The sequence below is a fragment of the Columba livia genome, chromosome 2 (assembly GCF_036013475.1).
Source record: "Columba livia isolate bColLiv1 breed racing homer chromosome 2, bColLiv1.pat.W.v2, whole genome shotgun sequence".
Taxonomy (NCBI): Eukaryota; Metazoa; Chordata; class Aves; order Columbiformes; family Columbidae; genus Columba; species Columba livia.
The window spans coordinates 21,470,382-21,488,404 of record NC_088603.1 but is presented as its reverse complement, the minus strand read 5'-3'; the positions used below and the strand labels follow the sequence as shown (position 1 = coordinate 21,488,404).

At 34.9% G+C, this 18,023-nt stretch overlaps 1 protein-coding gene across 1 annotated transcript in view; it reads left to right on the top strand.

Annotated features, from left to right (window-relative positions):
* The window catches only part of MALRD1 (MAM and LDL receptor class A domain containing 1), a 255,324-nt gene that overhangs the window by 77,054 nt on the left and 160,247 nt on the right, over positions 1-18,023 (top strand). Inside the window, exons 21-22 of the mRNA XM_013370091.3 lie at positions 1,272-1,449; positions 16,735-16,891. Coding sequence (XP_013225545.2) covers positions 1,272-1,449; positions 16,735-16,891 — 335 coding nt within the window. The remainder of the gene's footprint in view (positions 1-1,271; positions 1,450-16,734; positions 16,892-18,023) is intronic.

The following is an 18,023-nucleotide window of genomic DNA, read 5'->3' as shown; positions in this document are numbered from 1 at the left end:
CCTTTATATATTTGCTCTGTCTGAAGCCTCCCATCACTACAGTAATGATGTCAATTTATCACTTGAATGACAATGCCAGAATGGGAGTTAAGCATGTCCAGACTGAGGGTAGAAATATGTTCTCAGGAAGGTGTTATCTTTCCCAGAGGCGCTTGAAATATGTTTATAAACATTTTAAAAAATGGAAATAAACACTTAATACTACACCACTTATCGTTCTTGGGAAGCACCACAAATCTCTATATGGGTTATTCGTGACATCACATTGTCTGTGATTGGCATTTTATTGGACGTATAAAAAACTATAAATCATAACTTACTCTCTCCTTAGTACAACATTTTTAGCCTCCTAGGAAGGAGGCATCAGCCAAATTCCCCTAAAGCATTGTGATTTCTTGATATAGAAGTTACCTCAGCTATGCTAACATCTGAGTTGCATGTGTTAAAATAAATTCTCATTTCCCTGCACAATTCTCAGAGAAGTCAGTTAAACTTCAGTATACTCATCCGTTTCAAAGTTCTGGAGAGTGACAAGACTCACCTTGGATGACCTAGACAAAGTTTCTGCAAAATATTCAGGAATATTCCTAACAGAAATGGAAAATAAATGGGTTTCTTTCCCCTACATATTCTTACTGGAAGATGCATTGTGATGGAGGGGGTGGTAGTGAGCTCATTTTTCTTATCCAGTTCCTCAAAAATCAAAAACTGAGGCACAGGCAGCTTCTGTTTATTGAGTAAGATAACAATTCAGTATTTGACACCAATACCAAATAGCTACATTATTATGTGACTTTCAAGTATTGTGGGGACTGCTTGAAATATTGATGTGGTCTGTTAGAGTTTTGGTTGTGAACTTTGAACACAATGTGCAATGGCTTGCTAATACCAGTCTACAGGACTGAAGAAAGAACCACAAAGCAGCTGTCACAATTGTAGCTGATTAATTTTATATGCATTTCAGTGTATATCACTCAACAGATCATTAGAATGGCTGAAAGCTGGTCAGAACACATATGAAGGCAAATACTGAGGTGCAAAAGAATTGGTATATTCCCAAAATTATAATCTGCTTAATAGAAAAGAACATCGAAAATATAATTGATATTTTATCAATAGAGGAAAAACTATGCATGTTAGCACTATGTCAGTATTCATGAATACTATAAATAGACTCCTTTTTGTTTCCATGATGTTTACTTTATCATAACATAAATTATTGATTTCCAATTTTTATATAAACACAAAGTATTCACTGTCCATCTCTAAAGTTATGGAAGTCTGTGACTTTGAAGATACAAACCACTGTGGATGGTATCAACCGACCTTGAGACAGATGTCAAGAAATGATTCTATCCATACCACAAACATATTCAAGTGGGAACTTGGAAGAGGGGCAAATCTCCACCCCGAGGAAGAAAAACACTGCCCATTAATTGATCATACTACGTGAGTACAATTTTTCAGGTACTTGAATTTTTGCTGGACTGCATTAGTTTAGCCATATATGCATTGTCAGGAAGGAAAACTTCTCAGTTCACAATATTGAAGTAGTTTACTGATTTATTAATGGCATGTAATTAACTGACAATCAGTGAAGTAGATAGGCAGGATCAATAGCATTGGTACAATACATGAATCAAATTACAAAAGGTTGAAAAAAGGTACCAATTTCTAAAAACCCTTCTATAAGTAATTTCCAAAAGTTTCAGTACCTTCCCATCCAGACAGACATGTGAATGCCCTTTCCCAGAAGACATGTCAGGTACAAGCATATTCACCGGTATGGGAAAGAAATTTTGGAGACATGGCTGACCCAGCTTTATGTGTGTACATGCTGCTGCCTATAATCTGTTAACACATATACCATGAGAAATAAACCCTCCTTGTAGCACCCCAAACTGCCAGCCCACCAGATGGATGCAGGCTATTTGCAGCATCCAGTGGACATGATGCTCCATCTGGTCTATGCAGTGGTTGTGGCACAAGCAAGATGACCACTGGCGTGTCAAAAACATGTTTTGGTTGCTGCTATTTCCACTTCATAATCTCTCCCCACTATTGTACATTTTCACCCTACTTTTATACTTCTTTTCAACCTGACTTCGCCTTTGTTTTAAAGGTGTCTTTGCAGTTCATTGGTACTGTTTAATTTAATTGATAGTGGTCATCATCTTGATCAGTTTTGGGTAAATACCTTCTTAGATGATCCTATTCACACAGTGTACACATCCTTTTCTGCCTTACTAGCTATTGTTGTCCAGGCAGGCTTGCCCAAGGGTGGGCAGTACAAGTTCCTTTGGCAGATATTTCTTCCCATGAAGTCTTGTGAATTCTGCTGATATTTAACATCAACAATAATAATATAATAATAAACTAATGCAGTTCAAAATTACTCTAGGTAGAGTTAAATTCAGTTTATTTAATATTTTACAATTTTCTGATAAATGATATCACTTTATAATAAAATGAAAAATATTTCTATTCTCTCAGTGAAAATTTCTAAATTAATTTTGGATTCTAGGTAGATTGTTTATGATGATTATCAGCTCCTCCCAAAGACATTCCTTTGATTTGTCTCAAAGAGCAAAAATTAGCTTTTTTTCCATGGAGATTTGGGTTTACCCAAATGTATTTGGTTATGTATTTTGGTTTGTATTAAATACAATTAATTTTCAGTGTCACATAACTTCAGTTCATCTAATGAGGAAATTTCTGAACAACATCATTCTTCTGAACAGAAAAATACTTGCCTAGTTCTAGTGACAGGCATGTTTGCTTTCTGTGACTATAGTCCACAGAGTGCAAAAATGGACTTTAAATTAAAAACACTGTAACAAAATGTTTGCTACATTGCTGCTAGTTTCAAATGATATTTATATTGCATTTACTGAGCCTGAGATTATTTCTATCACTATTAAAAAATCATCTACCATACATTAGTTTCACTGTGTATTTCATTAAAATCACTGTATATTTTTACCAAAAAAACCCCAAACTCAAGCAAACAACTGAAAAACAGCAACAACAAATGAACAACCCTCAAGATAAAAAAAAAAAGTCAATGATACAACAAAACCCACAGTGCTACTTCATTGTTTCCAGGTCTCTACATGATGTATAAATGGGGTGTATTCCATAAAAAAGAGCAACTATTTATGATAAATTGGCTGTAAAATCTTTCATTGACTGCTATTTAATTGTTTCATATTAGCCAATACCAGCACTGTATGCATACTTAGTAAACCCTCTCACAGCATTTCCACTGTAAATTTGCATGTGCACAGTGATACATGAAATTTCATTACTGTTTTTCAAAATATTTTCAGGGTTTAATGCAACTAACAGTATAGTGAAAAAGACTGATGAAAAGAGAAAGCAAATGATCCACAGAGATTGCAGTTTTCAGGCAACAGTGAAATGTATTGCTGTTGTGGTATTCCACATGAGATGTAATTTGATTGTACTGTTTCTCCATTCCCGTTATTTTTTTTCTTTTTTTTTTGGCCTATAGAAAATAAAGGGAGTGTGATGCTTCCAAGCTACAGCAGGAGATGCAGAGTATAGCTTCTGTTGAATTAAAACCCTGTAATGTTTTGTTCTATTTTCTCATCCAAATTCCCATGGAGTTAGATGAGAGAAGCTGTAATACTGTAATCTTGTGTGTTTGCTTGTTAAAATAAAACACAGAGGACTATTTGTAAACATGATTAGATTCATCCTGACGCAAGAGCAGGTGACGGTGCAGTTTACAATGAGACCTTTCAGCAGAAATACCTGTGAATAGTTGGAGATTCAGACCATCTGCTTCCACAGAGTATGTGTTTGGGCTAGCCACATATAGGATGATGGATTGTAAGGTGGAGATGTGAGTCTTTTGAGCTGTAATTACATTAATTTAGTGAAAGCAATGACTTCAGAAATGGAGGATGGAACAGCTGGTATGTGCGTAGATAAGCCTAAGGCTGGAGGAATAGAAGCTGTTATGGGAGTCTGCTATGGCAGCCTGACTGTCCTTGGCTGGAGAAAGGCTGGCACAGGTTTTGCAAAGAACTAGGTGACTTTGGCATTTTGCACTGAAAAGACCATTATGCATATATGAACATGGACCTTTTATGGCATGTTTCTACACTTAACAAATGGGAATTCTATATTGCAGTTGGTTTCTAAATGCTATAATAGTGGAAGTATCAATTTGTGTAGGCTTAAACAAATATATAGAATAGATACCAGCAAAAGGATAACTCTGTAAATTTATTTCAATTTTAGAGAAAGTGGTTAGTGATGTAGCAAATTCTTTGACATTATTAGTGATATTTGGGTACAGCTGTTGTTTGAAAACTTTGTAGGTACTTAATTGGTATGATAATTCATACTCAAATCTGTCATCAAAACTAATGAATCAAAACAAAAAAGGATGTGGAACTAAAATTCTAAGCTCACATGCTGATTACTGCTGTGTAAACAGCTCTCTTGATACCCATATGTTTAACACATCTGTCTTGATTTTGTATCTGCTTTTCAGAAAATCATCATCAGAATTTAGCACAGTAAAAATTAGGAAAAATTAAAGACTTTAAGTATTATACTTAAACCCAGTAGTTTTTACAGCAGTCAAGAAAAGTTTTAAAGTTGAGGGTCTAAGAATTTCAAAATAAATGCAAAAAATTTTAATCCACAGGACACATCTCATGAAACATTGAAAAGGAGAAAGCTGAATTCAACTATTTGAAAGCACTTCTTTATCCATACTGCATTTCACTTAGCTGATAGAACCAAAACCCAAAAACATTTATATTATTGCATCAACAAATCACCCTTGTTTCATGCCATTGAGCCTGACAGTGAAGGGATAATAAAAAGAGCATTGAAATATACGTTGAAATGCATTCTTTAGTACGTGGTGAATACTAGGTAGTCTCCAAAATAGTTAAATCCAGTTAAGGTGTAGTTTGTGCGAAGCGGTCAGGGACCTGATCAGCAATGACCTGGAGAATGTTGTGCAAGGAATGTTAAGACAACCTTATATGTGTAAAGCTTTACTTAGAGCATCCATAGCTGGATGCATTGACTCTGAAGGTAAGATTTTTCTCTTTGTAAAAAAATACCAAAGGAGATAGAGGGAGAACTGTCTCCAGTGGCCAGATAGGAAGAGAAGCAACAGGGTATTTCACAGATAATGATTCTCACCAGTACAGCGTATTTCCCCCTATAACTCTTTTTACATGGCAACTACACAGTTTTCATCAGGACTGAACTGTGTAAGGATTTGTGAGGTGAAAGGGCATGAGAACAATCCTGAAGAACAAGGAGAAACTCACTGCTGCAGCAGCCTCCTCGTGCCTACATGAAAGGGCGCAAAGTTGGAAGCCAAAGGCAAACTACAGTGTTGAAAATGGGAGGATGAGAGAAGCCAAGGCCATCCCTTCTCCCATCACTGCAGTAGCTGCCTTGTGCTGTCAAGAAGACAGCTGGAGCTCCCAGTCCTCCCCATACTCTCAGCACAGGCAGCTACTTCTAGGACCATTCTAGGAGAGCTTTTCTGAAGTTGCCTTTCATTCTCACTAGCTTAATGTCAATACTTCACATGGATTATCCTACATGTGTCACAAAAGTCCATATATTCTCATATGGAGACAATAACTTCTCTAGAGTTACTTGCTATGCAGAAGTTACAGGAACATGCTTACACTTAGCCCAGCAGTTATTCAAACCGCATTTTCTGTTATAAAGGTGATTTAGCCAAACATTTTCCTAAAAACAGAAATTTAGCCTTTCTGTCTACCTAGAAAGACCAATGTAATGTATTGCTATTTCTACATTTATTATTAGATTTATATTACTACAAATGATTAAGTAATTGTTGAAAGTCTTGACTGTCATTAAAAAAAAAGAAAAGTGTATGAGTTATTTTGTAATCCTTTTTTTTCTGTTAAATTTGGAATTTTTTAGAGAATAAAAATGCAGATAATGAAGTTTCAGAAAAGTGGTTTTCCTCTGTATTTTTTCTTTTAGCAAGGTCTAGCTCCACATACGCTAGTTCCCTAAGTGGTTGTGAAATATGGGCTAATTTGTGTTAGTACTTCATTAAAGTATTAACAAAGCATCATAGGTAATCAAATACATACTGTGCACACTAGTAAATATCTAAGGTGACAATAAGGCAAGAAACAGGATGATAGATACTAGATATTTGATGCTGAGTAAAAATGTAGTTACTGAGGAGTCTTCTACAGTAACATACAATTTTATACTAAACTGTAATTCAGAAAATTGCTAATTAAAACTAATGCCCACTGTAATTAGAAATTTTTGTGGCTTTTTCACCTCAAGCTTGGTTACTTGAGAAGGAATCTCATTCCTCATGTTTCCTTTTGCCTTCAACCTCACAGAATTTACAGAGATATGACAGAATGTCAATGAGATGTGGCAGGTTCAGATGAGCCACGGAAGCACCATGAATTAATCTCAGCCCTGCATCAGTCAGAAGCCATAAGACTAAAATATCCAATGGAGAAAATCCAACTAAGCACCACTGACTGTTGTGTTATGATCAAAACATAGAATCTTTGATCTCTGATGCCATTTGATTTGTGTGGTGGTTGGTATGCTGCAGTGCTTTTAAGTGCCATTGATAAATCTTGAGAGATTCTCTGATGCTGACAGAACAAATTAAAAAAAAAAAAAAAAAGATAAAGGAGATTAGGCTGTTGAACAACATACTAATCTGTGCTCTACTGTTCAAATACAAAGTTTTATTTGTTTGCAGTTAATTTTATTAGGCTTTGGTTTTCAATATCAGCTGTTCTGTTATTTTAGCCTTCTTCTATTTTAAAGTAGCCTCAAACCAATGGTGCAGTTTCTGCTCTTAAGGGACCCAGTACTTCCTGCAGTTCCAAAGGCACATCTGTACACTTCTCATGTGCACCAATTTTCCAGTCTTTTCTCCAACCAAGTCTACAAGTTTTTTGTTCCCCATAGCTGAATAACAGTGCCAGATGAATCTACAAGAAGTAATGAAGATTTCATTGTAAAATTCTTTTCTCCTGTAAAGCCTTGTTCAGAATATGCTCTGGACAGTTTAGATGTACTTTCCATTTTAAATTTCTTTATCAAAACTCTTATAGAGTTTTCTGCTTCTTGTGAACTTTTAGCATGTTTTATTTTAATAGAGTAATGAGATTATAGTATACATTTTTTCCCCATTAATATATTTAAAAATAAATCTCTATATTTCTATCACATAATCAGAACCTTTACTTTGTAGACATAAACCCTAAAGCAGTTCAATGTGTTTATAATGTATGGAATGATTTTTTAAAGGACGGATAGACATTAACAAAAAGCTGTCTGCATTATTCCAACCAAAAGGATAAAAAAAACCCCAGACCTCATGAGAAGAAACATCTTCCTCAAGGCACAAACCAAGCCTCGTTGCAAGATACCATGAGAAATGATTAATACACCAACTCTGTTTTTTTCATTTTATATGGATGGGTGTTCAAAGAGTTCAACATATTTCACTACTGTATATTTAAGAAGGAATTGCTTGAAGACACTGAAATGAATTACAATGTATTTAAAAGGAAAGTATAAATGGTACCTGAGAGTACTGTAGCTAATTACGGTTGTGTCAAAGTGCAGGAAAAATATGAGCTTTATGTGATGCTTTTACACTCCATAGATCTGTTCTCAGTAGCATTATTTAGTTTAGACAAACGTGTGTGAATTTCTATTGATCTTGCTGGAGACCTCTATTCACAGTGAAGTGAAACCCATAGCATTAAGCCTCATAGGCTCCACAGCTGTCTGTAAGACATTTATATTACTCTTAAATACAATGGAAAATGAAAGAAAGGGGATACTTCAGCCTTGTAAAGAGAAGTTTATTGAGCATGTTACAGTGTCTCTATATATCACAGGCTTTGATGGGTATTGTGCTTAAACACATGAAATTCTTGCAATTCTTGAGTTGAATGGGTGTAGATTTTGTCAGAACAGAGACTTGAAGGCATCTAGAGAAATAAGGTAGCAGTAAACAACAAGAACTGATTTAATTTGTATATATTTATAGAATCATCAATTCACACACTTTCATTCCACCAACCCCCCAACTTTAAAAGCACTTTCTGAGAATACAGACTATATTCTTTGGTTACACCCAGTAAAAAAAAGTGAAGATTATGTGTGCTTGCAGTGCACTCTAGAAAGAATCCTGATGTAACATTGTGCATATGATTTCTCTATCCTCCTCTTGTCCCTTTAGAACTGGAACCATAAATTCAGCTTCGAATACCAAGTGACTCCGCCAGCACTTGTAAGAAATTAGTCACTTTCTGTAATGAAGTCTGGACTATTAACAGGCTTCAGGTTTAAGATTGTCTTTTGACCTTGTTGAAATCCATTTTTTAGTGTCATTAGTGTCAAAGGTCAGATGAACGTGTATGGTAAAATAACCTGGAGGTGCACACAGCCATCACAGTAGCATAGATAATACATGTTAGTATCACCTGAAGCAATATGTTGACTAAAAACTAAATGCTAAGAACTGTACATTTAATATTTTTGTAAGATAAATCTTTGTACTGTGTGTTTAATGAAACTGAAGCACATATTGAATTATTTTTAGGAAAAAAAAAGTTGGGGGTTGAAAAGTGCTGAAAATGTAATTCTAAGATTTGCTGTATCTGCTTGGGAAGCAAAAGTATACATATTGCTTGTGTGTCAAACTTAAATATGTAGTTGTGAAATATTGATTACTTTTAAGAATAAGCTAATGACCAGAAATAATTTACACAATGGTGTCAAATAACTAGCACATTTCGAGTAATTGTAATTTAATCATATCAAATTTTGTACCGAGAAGAAAAATTTACTCAAAGTTTTTTTAAGCTCTGTATTTTAGGATGCTAGAGCATGGGATCAATCTCATAGTGAAAATAGATTGAACAGTGAAGAATTTAATCACTGTGTGTGAGTAAACCTTTACCAACACGTTTTCTTCCTGGGATTCACATCTATTACGTCAAACAAGGCATGAGAGTTGTACTCAGAGCTTTATGTGGTATGATTGTAACATGGTCTAAGAATTTAGTACTTCTCTGTAGCAATTTTTTTTTGGAATTTTGACTCTTAGTGTTTGATAGTAAATATAATGCACTTTGATTTACTGCGAGGATTCCTTCTCACATTTGTGGTGATTTCCTTTGCAGCATCTTTCTAATCTGTGTCCAGTTACCCATCTCAGTATGTTGCTAGTGCTTCAGTGCGTTAAACACCTTTGTTTCTGTTCAGTTTGAAACAACCATTGAAGCTCGGTCCTGTATTTGTGTGCCAAAGTTTAAATGGTCAAGATAGAAAATTTTGTCTCTAGCACTGTGCAAAGAACTAGGTCTGTTAGCATCCAGCAATATACAGGCAGTACACCCAGCCAAGGGATGGCTTTTGCAATAGGAAGTAGCTCTGTTATGTTCTTTCAAAAGCAGTCTTCCAAAAAAATTTATGTCCACTTTGTTATGGCATGATAATTATATTAGGTTTTGGATTCTCAGTTTAATATGCATTAATGTTAAATTTTAATAGAGGTGGGAGCTTACTAGATTAAAAGTGTGTAAAAGAATTTACTGTTTTCAGAATTATGACTCTTTGAAATTAAATTTATCACATATTATTGTAAATGGGTAATTGGAGATCCTCATTCCTTATTCCTTGATAAGTGTTTGCTTTCAAATCCTTTTCAATGTTTTGAATTATTTACAGAAATGCTCAAATGTAATTGAAGAAAAGCCCCCTTTCCCTTTCCCTTTCCCTTTCCCTTTCCCTTTCCCTTTCCCTTTCCCTTTCCCTTTCCCTTTCCCTTTCCCTTATTAAAAATTTTCTTTCTAGATGTTAAATACAGGTTTGAGTTACTATTTAAAACCTATTAGTCTTTAAGTGCTTGGAAATGTTCAATCTTTCTCTGATACATAGTAAAATTAATTAGGTTATTTGAGTTCTTACTGTCCTTTAAGATTACTGAAAGTTACATATTTAATGACATTTTAATTTTGCATATAGATTGTTTTTCTGTAATAATGTCCTCACAGCTGTAGTCCTTTATTTGAGAAATAACCCGGCTGAAGCCAATGAATATGTTATATCTTAGTCACTGCAAGACAGGGGCTGTAAAAGATCTGTTCATATGTTATGATCTATAATAGGCCATCCTATATTATCTACAGGAGGCCAAGTAGTCAAACTGTTTCTGATGCAGACACTGAGTATCTAGCAAATGCAAATACTAAAGAAACAAGGTAATGTTTTTCGTTTTCCTTCTTTTTCCTCACAAACTCACGCTTCCTAGTGAAGTGTTCCGCCACATTTCTTTCAGATTCATAGTCATTATACATCTTGGCCACTGTCCACAGCTTACCCTCTCCTTTCCACATCTTGTGGTGTCTTCTGGCTGAAATAATGGGCATAATGGACAGAGCATTGAGTAGTTGTTACCCAGAGTACAAATGAGGTGACACATTTCTTCTTGAATGAGTGCTTGAATATTAAGGTCTCTTTTACTTCTGAAATTTAAAACATATTTTTGTGAATTCTACAGGCAGATGCAGTATTGAGGGAACTGTTAGGTTTTGCTTTTTTTTTTTTTTTTTTTTTTTTTTAAATTTTCCTTCTTTCTGTAATATTTCTATATTGCTTCCACACACCTTTCAAAAGTTTCTTAGCTTAAAGCCCAATTTCAAGTTAACAGTGCTATAGGCATGATGTGTATATGGCTTTCCCTTTTTATGGTTAACATATTGAAGTTACATTGGACTATATATGGACACATACAAAGATAAAGATTAAGCCTTCCTTGTATCTTTGTCTGTTTCATTAGAAATGCTGTAATATTAATGACTTTTGGATGCTTTATATTTCTATTGCAACCTTTGTTACCAATGCTAGAAAATGTGAAATGTTAGACACTTTCTAAAGATTTTTACTATAGACTTTTATTTTGATACCTACTTAAATTTTTTTACCATAACTTTCATATAATCTGGTTTCTGACACTATAAATGGAAAATAGTAGGAATCTACACAAAATGAAGCTAGCATGATGGAAAGGTCAAAGTATCACTGTTTACAAACCTCTTGTTTCAAATAGATAAGGCATTAAAATACTAATATTACACTCTGATGACATAATACAAGAAAAAAAGAGGTCAACATAGATACAGTTGTTAGGAAGAAAAATGAGAGAATTTAACTCCCTCTTACCTAATCAGACAATAATCTAAACATTTTTCTCAGAAATTTTTAGATGAAATATTTTCTAGCTAGGAAATCCTGGCTAATGTAGAACTAAAATTCTCCTGCAAATATCTTAACTTTGGCAAAAATTTTGTCAAATGGCTGTCTATGCTATTGGAGGAAAAAGAATAGACAGGGAAAACTCTGATCTCACCAAGCTCCACCACCCTGATAAAGGATGAACGGGATATGATAAAGGATGAAAGGGATGTGATAAATGCAAACTGAAGCCACTGCCTTGTCTGATTCAAACCATCAAATCGAGCTTTGGTGGCCCACATTTTCCTTTCATGTCAATTAACCCATAATTTGTCTCTTTTGGTCAAGAAAGGGCTCGCTTTAGATGTTGTCTAGTGCCCTACTGTTTTTTTGACCACTAGTCTGGGGTCTCTCTCTGCACAGAAACCCATCTGGACTAATAGCAGGTCACTAACTTGGCAGATGGTATGGGAGAGCTGAAGTATAGTGCTTTACATACATAATAGCTCAAACATGTCTATGGGACTCTGATTTGCTGTATAGACACTGCATAGTGTTTATGGACTTACAGATCCAGGAAAAATAGAAAAGAATGTGGGAGCAGCTGCTTTTTAAATTTCAAAATTTAGTATGGTATGCTAATCATTGGGATGTTTATCCTTCTAAGGAAACTGAAATTTCCCTCTCTGTTTTGCCTTTTTTTCTTTGTTTTTTCTCATTATTGATGAGACTTGGAAGGAAATCAGAACTCTTTAATGAAATGGAGTTATTTGTTTTCTAACCAGATTTAGTTTTCACTCTAAGTGAAAACCAAACACTAAAGGGTATTTTATGAGTCCATCTAAGTGCCTAATGAGGATTCTCAAACAACTTGCAGAAGATATGCAGATGAATTAACACATTAAAAACTGAGATATGTCCAACAATTAATTGAATCAGAGTTTGAACTTTCTTTAGTTCAGCTGGTTAATTTTTGACCCACTTTCAGACATTACAATAGACAATTACTACTGTGAATTGAGTAATTCACAGCATGAGACTTTACTTGATAACACTACCAGATCCAAGCTGGGCCTAATTTTTTTGATAGGGCCTTCAACTTTTTTTTTTTTTTTTTTTTTAACACACCTAATCTTTCTCTCAGTACTAAATCCCATTTAGTGTATTCATATTCCTGTGTTCTTCTGACTGCTTTGAAGAAGGAAATACAGTGAAGATTCTTTTTGTATACTCTGCTATCTATTTTAAAAGACACTTGAAAGATTAACCTATTAGCAAAGTCAAGTATGGAAATATAGCTCAGTTGCTTATGTTGAATTTTTGTATCAACTAAAATGTTGTGAATTTCCCTTTGAAATTAATTAGGATTATTGCACTGGCAGAGGAATGTCTCTATATAGGGAATGCTTGCAGTACAGAGGTAAAATTAATTATTTTCAGAGGACAAATATCAAGATTTTAATGGCACATGTTGTAGCTATCAACTAAGAGTTTTTCCATGGGATAATTTTCCAAATGAGCCTGACATCTTGCACTTACTGGCAGGGGAGCCTGCATGTGTTCTGCTGAATTTCAGCACTTACATAAGATCTACATTGAAAGCCAGAATTATTCACTATTGAACAAGTTAAACACTATCTTGTTTAATACCTGGTACCATCAACTTCTTGAGGTGTCATTTGTCAGAAAACAAACAAACAACAACACAAAACGAGGAAAACTTTTATGGAACAGGAAGTAAAGGAATTTAAGAAGAGGGTCAGATGATTAAATCACACAATGAAGATCTTCACTTCTGAAGATCAGACAAAGAACAAAGATGTAGCATGAGGAGGAGAACTATTTCTGAGCAGGGTAAGAGAGACTGAAAATTTAGGTTTATGGAAAGTTTTGGAATACCTTGTGACTGCATACTACTTCATGTTTTAAAATACACATTGGCCAGCTAAGAAATCCTTTACTTTAAAAGTCACAGCTCAACAAACTGGACAGATGATTGCATGTACATTAACTGGCTCTGCTACAAAATATGCATCTATAGAAGCTGCAGATACTCTACCATGTAAACTATATGCAAACAGAATTATTTTCTTTTACTTTCTTCAAACTCTTCCCCCTATATAATGAGCTTTTACTCGTAAATTGCATATAGGTTGCTATATCAGACAGCTTAAAGAATTCAAGACAGAGAGATTGCTTTGCCCTGTGAGCAAACATTACAAGTTAATGTCAGCTACAGACAGTAGAAGAAAGCTTTCCTTCTAAACAACAACATGGATAAGTCACAAGTATACTACTCTTGTAGTCCTAAGTGCAGAAGTTTCCGCGATAGAAGTGAAGGTGAACAACGATGCTCTACACACTCTTATCCAGCCCCTCTTGATCTTTCAATTTCCTCTACTTTCCCACACATCCTTAATATTCTTGTAACCACATATTGCCACCATATTTAAGGGCTAGTGCTTAGTGAAGTGTATCATACAGAGTACTTTGATCTGGTTTACTAGTTTTATATGTGATATTATAGCAAACACTGAAACAAGGGATAAAAAAATGCTATGATGCCTGCCTTCTTAGGATGCAGGGACCAGCAGAGTCTAGGCAGAGATATAATTTTGGTCTGTCTCCAGAACAAAGGCATGTCTGACAGAACACACTAAATAAGAGGTGGATGTTGGAATTATGTCATAGTATTGATTTCTACCCTTCCTCTCTTTGAAACTAATCTCACTGAAAGGCCTGAACATAACACTGAATACTCTTGGAAGTATGAGTTCTATAAGTGCTATTGCTTTTCAGAGCTCTTTATGATTTTGCTTCTTACAGCACCCTTGAATTATGTTCTAAATACAGTACTGACACTCTTGGACCGCTGAAGTCGTGAGTTCCCAGTAGCAGAGAAATTCTGAATTTTTAAGTGTTTTTGAAAACCATAATAGAACTGGATATTCTTTTATCTCAAGACTCTGGTAGAATACTCAGTGCCATGGGGGAAATGTAAAAAAAAAAAAAAAAAAAAGAAAGAAAAATAAAACCACAAATGACCCTTCCCCCCAAAACCAAACAAACACACACCCCACACCACAACAAAACAAAAACCCAAACAAACAAAAAACCAAACACAATCTAAAAAGCACCAGAAAACCCCACAAAACACCACCAAAAACCATTGAAATAACAGGTTTTTTTCTGCAGAAAGGATGGAAATAAATCAATATACCAAATGCAGTCTTGTTTGAAACAGCTGTAACTACGTAGTTTTCAAAGATTTCAATTATCACTTACAGTACATGCAGTTTGTCAGGTGGAGCTGTTTTAACAAAAATGCTCTATTGCTTTTGATTTTGGGATTGTTTTTACCTAAGGCTTGTTTGTATTTTACTTTATTTTGTGTTTATCTTTTGCAATAGTTCACTTCCAAATTTTTCTGCTACTGTATCAAGGATGATGTAAATGCATGCAATAATGATAAAAATCTCTGAATTGCCAGGATACTATGACAAAATAAAAGTTTCAGTGACACTTCTGTCACCTGCTTTTGAATGAAAAATAATAGATGCAGATTTTGCCAGATCATTACTCTTCTCCTGTAGAATCCCACTAGACTGACTTTGGTCCCTGTTGGCCTGATTATCAGCAGTCCCCAGTGATCTCACCTGTAGCAAATGAAAGTTTGCCTCACATTTTTTAAAAAATGTTGTTCTTGTCTCAAAAATATAGCTACTTGTATGACGCTTAGAAACTGAAACTTTTACTATGAATTTTGGGACATTTTTTTATAAGAAAGGAAGATTATAATTCTGCTGAGTAGCTAATTCTGTTTTATGGGTGTTTTATGGGTGGCACTAAAAATATTAACTCTGATCATGACCACTACTTTCCTCCGTGTATTTGACTTCCAACTAACTATACATGCCTAGGCAACCCATTCTATGCTACTTTTTAACGTTCTTAAATATAAACAAATGGAAAGAGATGGAAAATTATTTTCATTTAAATATACTCTTAAGAGCAACCACAGGTTATAGGAAGGATAAGAAGAAACTCTGTTAAATGCTTTGCCCTGCGCAAAAGGAAGATCAGGCTGTTTGCAGCCTGTCAATCTGTCACTGGTTGTATTAGAAACAAGTTACTGCATACGTGATTCTAAGGATGAGCGAATTAATTAACATTCTTCAGGTCCTCAGAGGAAGTTGATGTGTGAGTACAGAGATAAAATTTGCCTGTTTCTAGCCTACTTTATATTATGTACTATACTGAATAGGATGTGCTATTCCTAAAGTGATAGGATATATAGAATTCAGTCTCTTCTTGACCTCCAGAGGATGTCACAGACTTCAATTAATGTACATTAAAGTATTTTGTGATTATTTATTGCAAATTATTCTATAGAGTAAATGTAATCTGTCAGTTGTAACTTCGCAACGATAAACCTGTATGTGCTAAATTCATGTTATTTTATCACACAGATTGGTGCATGTTGAATTCAGTATAGGTATTGCAATCAGAGGTAAATTGTGTAGATTTTTTTAAAATTTTATAACATGTTTTAAAGAAAAAAATTCTTACAGGATTTCAAATTTCACTGTTATTGAAAAAGTAGCTTTTATACTATTTGTTTAATACTGCAGGGCTCCTGCAGCAAAGACTGCACTGGACTGAGTTCTTACCACAAGCAGAGAAGTCTTTTGGTCCTTTAGATTGCTCTAAGCCTAAAAACTTAGAGATGGCTAGTGAAAAAAATAAAGTTATTGAATCTTTGCAGTTGAAGCCCCAACTTCTCATTTGGCAGAACTTTCAGTCTGTGAAAACCCTCTGGGTACCCCATGTTTCTCTTGGCAGTGCTTGCAGGGCATGTTCACTGCCTTTTCACAGTTGCACTGAAGCAACTTTGTGGGACAGTTGCTCAGAGCTTGGCCAATCTGGAAAACCAAAAAGCAAGGAAAAGTAACACCATGGCCTTTTTACAAGCATAGGTCCTGTTGTCAGATTTGTAAACCTTTGTTGGAAAGGTTCTTTCTTTTGAGAAGCAATGAACATTGAGCAGCTCCACTGAAGAGAACAGAATCTTATCTTTGGTCAACGGCTGCTTTTTATTTTGAAAAGCAAGTTTTTTAGGAGCTAAATCTTAGATACCCAGAACACTAGAACTGCACTTCTGGTCTCTCCGTACATTCAGGGTCTGCAGAAGCAGTCTCATCTTTCCCAGTAGCTCAGGAGAAAGAATTTCACTCGCTTTCTTGGGTTTTTCTTGACTTCCTCCCTGAGGAAAGAGGGCAGGTGATGAAATCTAGAGGTCCTCCAGTTCTTATCTATATGACCTGTGGGTAAAGGCTGACTTCAGATCTGTATCTTCAGACAGAAGATACTATAGCTGTATAAGGAAATATTACCATTTTAACTTCAACTAGAACTTAATTATGATTAAATGTTTTGTTTTAATAAAGGAAATCCTTTCTCTGTAAGCAGGAGTACTGAAGCAGGCTGGTATCTGTTCACAGACAGCTCGAATGGAGAATTTGGTCACACAGCTGACATTGCTACCCCAGTCATCTCCCTTACAGGGCCCAAATGCAAAATTGTATTCTGGAACTACATGAATGGTACAACAATAGGTTCTCTGGAGGTAGGGAGATGTTCTTTGTTTTGGATTAAGTTTTTTAAATGCCTGAAATTGCTGTAAGAATATTCATGCCTTGTCATTTAGTTTCATTAATGCTTAACTGCTAATAAATGTAAATGAACAATTAGTAGCACTTCACTGCTTTTAATTTGTTTTGATCTGAAAGAAGCTTGAGTAAGCTGGGGAAAATGTAACAACCAGAAATTATGATCTTTATAGATATATTGTAGTTGGAACTTCCATACCAGAAAAGCCTTGTGCTGCACAATACTGTTTGACACTGAAAAGCATCATATTTGGACAACCAAGGTCTTAGCTTGAATATGGGAGCACAAAAAAGAATGAAGTAATTGTATTAAAATTTGTCGTAAAATTTTGTAGAAACAGCTTATTCCTCAGAAAATTTAACATGTATCTTTCAAAGATTAATATTAATGTAAGTAGCATTGAATTAGTTGTAGGACATAACACACTTTTTTATTAAAATCCTGAAGTAAAAGCAGTTCTGTAACGGAAAGGTAACTCATTCAGCTGCTTGTAGATCAAATGAGTTACTGCAAAGTGAGTGAATAAAACAACAGCATTGTTCTCAGCATTTTTTCTGCCAAATATCTGAGTAACTATAATGGGATTTCCCATGAATGTTGCAGAATAACTACAGCATCAGCAATGGGTTGAATAAAAAACCTCAGGATAAGTTACCCAGTCACCTATGCACTCAGCATCAAATTGAGTATGGCCAGTGGATGTGGTCTTATTTGTACAAATAAATTCTCACTAGCTTGGTTACTCTGAATAACAGATCATAATAAAAAACTGGTAGAATTCAACTGTTTTGAAGATGAAATTAAAATGTACGTTGACATCAGAACTGAAATCTAAGATGTGGTGTTCTTCATCCCATGCATCTGACTTTTTAGACGTTCAGAGAAAGCATGCTCTGAGTTTTCTTGAATTCTTATTAAATAAGTTTTTAAAATATTGCTGAATTTCTCTCAAGTAAGTAAATATCTTGTTAGACTACTTGGCAAGTAGTCAAATTTTAATTCATCAGAATTAGAGGCAAATTAAAATATAAAGATGTTTGTCCTCAATTTTAAGTCTTAGGACAGACCAATTTGCTTTGAACATTGTA